The 6,669-nt window shown below is 39.0% G+C and overlaps 1 protein-coding gene across 3 annotated transcripts in view; it reads left to right on the forward strand.

Annotated features, from left to right (window-relative positions):
- Nucleotides 1–2,805, forward strand: part of GK5 (glycerol kinase 5) — a 64,920-nt gene extending 62,115 nt beyond the window's left edge. For 2 of the 3 annotated variants that reach the window (XM_031663717.1, XM_031663715.1), the window contains one exon: nucleotides 1,734–2,133. In XM_031663717.1, the coding sequence (XP_031519577.1) occupies nucleotides 1,734–1,882 (149 nt within the window). In that variant the 3' untranslated portion in view covers nucleotides 1,883–2,133. Of the gene's footprint in view, nucleotides 1–1,733 lie in introns of all 3 variants that reach the window. The other variant, XM_031663714.1, reaches the window with a different exon arrangement.
- The last annotated feature ends 3,864 nt before the right edge of the window (nucleotides 2,806–6,669 follow it).

Genomic DNA, 6,669 nt, shown 5'->3' on the forward strand with positions numbered 1-6,669 from the left:
TGACTAGATTTATCTAACTATAGTATACTGATGAAAACAATTTTTTTCTTTTAAAAACTTGCCTACATTAATACCTTTATTTATTTATTTTTAATTTAAGTTTTTGGGTTTTTTTTGTTTGTTTGAGATGGAGTCTCACTCTTTAGCCCAAGCTGCAGTGCAGTGGTGTGATATCGGGTCACTGCAACCTCCGCCTCCTGGGCTCAAGTGATTCTCGTGCCTCAGCCTCCTAAGTAGCTGAGATTATAGGCACGTGCCACCATGCCCGGCTAATTTTTTATATTTTAGTTGAGACAGGGTTTCACCATGTTACCCAAGGTGGTCTCGAACTCCTGAGCTCAGAAGATCTGCCCGCCTCGGCTTCCCAAAGTGCTGGAATTACAGGCATGAGCCACCGCACCCAGCCTACATTAATACCTTTAAACATAGATAGTCTAAAATGTTGACTGTAAAGAAAAAGAATGTGACCTGACAAAATTTTACAAAGGAGAATTTATGTGTCAGTTTTATTGGTAAGAGAAAATGTACTTCATGAAGATTTGTAGACAGTTAGTACTTCAAAAGAGGTGCGATAGACCGCTCAGTAGGTGAAATGTGCCAAGCTTACTAATAACATACCTGTATCATTTCAGACGACTTATGATCTTAGTTATAAATGTTCTCGCTGGGCGCTGTGGCTCACGCCTGTAATCCCAACACTTTGGGAGGCTGAGGAGGGTGGATCACTTGAAGCCAGGAGTTTGAGACCAGCCTGGCCAACATGGCGAAACCCCGTCTCTACTAAAAGTACAAAAAATTAGCTGGGCATGGTGGCGCATGCCTATGGGCCGAGCTACTCTAGAGGCCCAGGCAGGAGAATTGCTTCAATCCGGGAGGTGGAGGTTGCAGGGAGCTGAGATCGCACCACTGTACTCCAGCCTGGGCAACAGAACGAGGCTGTCTCCAAAAAAAAAGTTATCTTGCTTTTTATTATATATCATATGATCCTTCCCGCAAAGAGCAGTCTATGCTAGAACTACAAAATTATCTTAAATTGGAATTTAAATAAATTATATAAAAGACTATAGTTTGAAAGAGAAACTATTACATTAATCCCCAACTTTGAATTTTATGCATATTCCAGAAAGTTGAGATTTACCTTAAACTGTAAGACAAAAATCTTAATGCATCTTCATTTATTTTAATTGGATAAAAAGAAAATACCCTATTTCTTTTTTTTTTTTTTTCTTTTTCTTCTTCTGTTTTTCTTTTTTTAGAGACAGGGTCTTTCTCTGTTACCCAGGCTGGAGTGCAGTGATGCGATCATAGCTCACTGCACTCTCGAACTCCTAAGCAAGTGGTCTTCCCTCCTCAGTCTTCCAAAGCATTGGGATTGCAGGCGTGAACCACTGTGCCTGGCCAGTAAATATACTGTTTTTTTCACTTGGGATTGTTTTAATAATAGCAAGTTATGAAATTAAATGATGGCATAGGGTAGCTACTTTAGAAGTGATGTGGTATCCCACCACACAGAAACTGAGCTGAAAGTTAGAAACCAAAAGACTTGAAAATCCTGGTATAATTATTTTCAGGAATGATTAATCTAACAAAATTCAAAAGTAACAAAGTATTTTGGATTGTTTTAAAAATAGTTTTTGTTTACCTTTCTACCAGCAACTCACATAGGATTTTGGATAAACTTTATTGGACTCATGATTTGCCTTAAAATTTGAGAATAATTTTTTCATCTATAGGGTTTTGGACTGACAAGGAGGAACTAAAGAAACTGAGACAAAGTGAAGTGGTTTTCAAGCCACAGAAGAAATGTCAAGAATATGAAATGAGTCTGGAAAACTGGGCCAAAGCAGTGAAACGCTCTATGAATTGGTATAACAAGACATAACACTAAATGAAATGATCAAAACTATAGATGGCTGGTTTATGTGACGTGCAGATGAGATGAAGCTCAGGGATAACCAATATGACAATGACTAAGAGGAGAAAATGTTAAATAAGCTTCATAACTTAAGAAGCATTGCTTTAAAAAAAACTCTTACTTTTTCCCCTAAATCATGGTAAGGCAGCAATACCTCAAAACTTTATATCTTCTATTTTGTAATAAATTCCAAGGGACATTAGTCATTTCCAACCATATTTTGACAATTGTGGGTCCTCTTCCTTTTTATACTGGGTCAGTGGTACATAGGAACATAATGATTTACCTTCCAAGCTAATAGTTCTGGGTCAATCACCATGCACATGTTGTTCCAAAATTACGTGAAATGTATTTATTTAATTCTTTAAATTTAAGTGGGCTATTTGAAGTACATATAGCTAAAAAGAAAGAATAACTGAGAAAATGTGGAATTTTGAAACATTAATATTTTATGTTTAAAGCCATAATTTTCTAATATTATATCCAAATATGAGCTTAATATGTCCCTCTCAGATAAGCTTATGAGTTAGTTAATGCTTTCCTTTACTGGTCTTAAAGACTCTGCCTTAATTTTTCCTTGTTCAACCAAAATCTGAGCATTCTTTCTATGTTGAAAACACTGAAAAACTAATTTTAGTTAATGAACTAAAAAGAATATTGATTTTTAAGAAACAGAAAAATGCTACTTATTTTCCTTCTCAAATAATATTTCTTTCAAAAACTTCTGACTGAAGTATAACATGCTGGTAGTTAACGTAAATGTTGCCTTTCTCTTGTTCTTTATCTTTCTTTGTTGTTTAGATGCTTGTATTAATGTCTTTTGTTTTTATTAAGTGCCTAATTGACAGAGCTTAATTTGAAGAAAGTGCCCTAATTTATTGACCACTTAAGAATTGCCTTTATTGGGGTATTTTATTTGTTCCTGCATCTTTTTGATGTTTGTTCGGTCCACTCATCCCTCTGAGTATGTGCAGCGGATAGCGGATAGAGGGGAGGAGAGTGTGTCTATGCTCAGGATTGCCCTTCAGCCACTTGGCCAGAGATCCACAGGGAGCAGCAAGAACAGTCTCGCATTCTCAGACTTTCTTGCAAGAAACAGTGAAGAGGAGTAAGTTGTGAGTAGTGTCAAGTTGGATGTAGAATTGTCCTAAGGCAGTTGACCCCACCTTCCAACATGTTTTCACTTTATTTGCCCCTCCCTATATTTGGGGTAGGTTCCATTTGGATTTGCAGCAATAATGACTTTATTTCTCTCTTGGTCAGGATTTATCACATAAAATCCTTTTATTATAGAACTAGCTATTTTAGTTACATAGTATTGTAACTAATGAAGAGACTTATAGAGAATTTTGTTTTTGCTGTCATATATGTCCATTTTGGAGACAGATATGATAGAACTAGAAGTTTTTTTTTTTTGAGGCGGAGTTTCACTCTTGTTGCCCAGGCTGGAGTGCAATGGCACGATCTTGGCTCACCACAACCTCCGCCTCCCAGGTTCAAGCAATTCTCCTGCCTCAGCCTCCCTAGTAGCTGGGATTATAGGCATGTGCCACCAGGCCCAGCTAATTTTGTATTTTTAGTAGAGACAGGGTTTCTCCATGTTGGTCAGGCTGGTCTCAAACTCCCAACCTCAGGTGATCCACCCGCCTCGGCCTCCCAAAGTGCTGGGATTACAGGCGTGAGCCTCTGCGCCCGGCCTAGAACTAGAAGTTAAGTTGCATTTCTGCAAGTGCCATTTGAATGAACTTCAAGTATCTTCTTAATTAAATTTTCTGATGAAGGCATTGTAGCAAATATATAGTATAATTAAATCTACTAATTAACATTTGGAAATATTTTTGTTATTAATAAATAGAGGTATTTTATTTACTGTGAAAAGTCAAACTTCATTATGTAGATAAATCTTATTCTTTTCATTCTTTCCCCTGTTTACATCCTTTTTACAAAGCTTAGTCCCCAATTAAAGCTTTCCTATCAAAAATCACATGGAAGCTGCTCTGTTGTTTTACTGTTACACGTTCTGTTTCTCAGTGGGTGTAATTTTTTTTCTTTTTCTTTTTTTGTAGAGACAAGGTCTTGCTATGTTGCCAGGATAGTCTTTAATTCCTGGCCTTAAGTGATCCTCCCACCTTGGCCTCCCAAAGTGCTGGGATTGCAGCCGTGAGCCACTGCAGCCATGAGCCACTGCACCCAGCCAATGGGTGTAATTTTATAGAAAATAATTCTTTTTGTCAGAATATACTAAATTGTAATATTAATACCTGAAAATTTGTTAGTTCACTTTTCCACATTCTTCTTTCCCAACATATAACCACAAGATAAAGGATAAATACTTTGGGCTGGGTGCATTGGCTCACGCCTGTAATCACAACACTTTGGGAGGCTGAGGTGGGCAGATCATTTGAGGTCAGGAGTCTAACCTGGTCAAACACGGCAAAACCCTGTCTCCACTAACAGTACAAAAATTAGCTGGGCGTGGTGACACCAGCATGTAATCCCAGCTACTCAGGAGGCTGAGGCAGGAGAATTGCTTAAATCTGGGAGGTGGAGGTTGCAGTGAGCCAAGATCATGCCACTGCACTGTAGCCTGGGCAACAGAGCAACACTGTGTCTCAAAAAAAAAAAAAAAAAAGGATCAATACTTTTGACATAATGTTGGAAAGTAACTTTGAATGTCTCTCATTGGAATTGAGCATCTCCTCAAGTGTTAGTGGCTATTTTTTTCTTCTGTGAATCTAAAAACTAGTATTTTATTTTTAATATTTGTGGCCATTTTTAGTGATAAGAGTTTGGTAAATATTTTCAGAGTTAACCAAAATCAGAAATGTGACCACATTTGCTTTTGTGGTTGCAGAAACAGTTGATAAGATCAATTGAGCAACAAAATTGTCCTTTCTTTTTTTTTTTTTTGAGACAGTCTTGTTCTGTTGCCCAGGCTGCAGTGCAGTGGCATGATCTCGGCTCACTGCAACCTCCACCTCCCAGGCTCAAGCAATCCTCCTGCCTCAGCCTCCCAAGTAGCTGGGATTACAGGTACGCGTCACCACACCCAGCTGATTTTTGTATTTTTAGTAGACACAGGGTTTTACCATGTTGACCAGGCTGGTCTCAAACTCCTGACTTGTGATCCGCCCACCTTGGCCTCCCAAAGTGCTAGGATTACAGGTGTAAGCCACCACACCTGGTTTGTCCTTTCTATCTTCCAAGTTTATTTTTCATTTGTATGCTAGTATTTGAAGTTTAGAAAAATTTGTGCTATTTCTCAGCAAGTTTTATTTTCCCATTATGGATCTATCAGATATTTTTAGAAGGTCTGCAACTGTCTCATCAAGGAAGAGAATGTTCCTGTTCAATCTATCTTAAAGTGCTACTAATTGCTTTTATACTGTAGACGTACTGATTTTTTCATCTTTTTTATCCAACCATGGCCTGGTTTCCTAATCTCAGCATTGACATTTTGGACTGGATAAATCTTTATCTTGGGATGCTATGCTGTACTTTATAGGATGTTTAGCAGTATCCCTGACCTCTGCCCTCTAGCTACAAGTAGCATCCCCCTAGTTATGGCCAAAAATGTCTTCAAACATTGCCATTCTGAGAGGCAAAATTGCCCCCAGTTGAAAGCCACTGATACAGGCTGTTAGAAGAAAATTGAAGACTCAGTGAATATAGTATCATACTCCTTTTCTTTCTGCCTCATTTTACCTTAGGAAATGGTTGTTAGCAAAGAAAAAAAAAAGTATCTTGAAATAAATAAATAGGTTTCTATTTTGCTGATTAATGAAGAAAAAAGAAATCTCAGCTGGGCACAGTGACTCACACGTGTAATCCTAGCACTTTGGGAGGCCAAGACAGGCGGATCACTTGAGCTCAGGAGTTTGAGACCAGCCTGGGCAACCTGGCGAATCCCTATCTCTACAAAAAATACACAAATTAGCTGGGTGTGGTGGCACACGCATATAGTCTCAGCTAATTAGGGGGCTGAGGTGGGAAGATCACTTGAGCTCCAGGAGGTGGAGGCTGCAGTGAGCCAAGATCATGTCGCTGTACTCTAGCCTGGGTGACAAAGTGAGACCCTGTCTCAATCAATCAATCAATCAGTAACTCATGCTGTAATTGTCTTCTGATGTTTTCATCCACCCAGCCCCACCTCTGCAGCCTTAATTACTGGAGTAGGTCCATGATTTCAGTGTAGGGTTAATGTATTCTGCAGATCATCTTTGATTTGACCTGCTTTTTTGCTTCCTTTTTATCTCTGAATAAAGGAGATCATCAGTCTCTTTAATCTGCCTTCTGTGTAAATCTCTACCAGACTGGAAGCTCCCTGAAAGCAGAAACTGTCTGCTTCCCTAGAACTTAGCACTGCTTTCATGTATGTGGGATACATTTTTACTTTGTTAGTGCAACTTTGTTTGTACACACGTTATCCTTGATATTACATACATTTGTTGATGGGGGCAATTTATATTTGTTGTGAGTAAAATATTTTTCTGTTGGATTAAGAAAAACTATACTCTTCCCAGCACTTAGGGAGGCCAAGGAGGGTGGATCACCTGAGGTTGGGAGTTTGAGACCAGCCTGACCAACATGGAGAAACCCCATCTCTACTAAAACTACAAGAAAATTAGCTGGGTGTGGTGGCACATGCCTGTAATCCCAGCTAGTCAGGAGGCTGAGGCAGGAGAACCGCTTGAACCCCTGAGGCAGAGGTTGCAGTGAGCCGAGATTGTGCCATTGCACTCTAGCCTGGGCAA

The sequence above is a fragment of the Papio anubis genome, chromosome 2 (assembly GCF_008728515.1).
Source record: "Papio anubis isolate 15944 chromosome 2, Panubis1.0, whole genome shotgun sequence".
NCBI classification, from domain to species: Eukaryota; Metazoa; Chordata; class Mammalia; order Primates; family Cercopithecidae; genus Papio; species Papio anubis.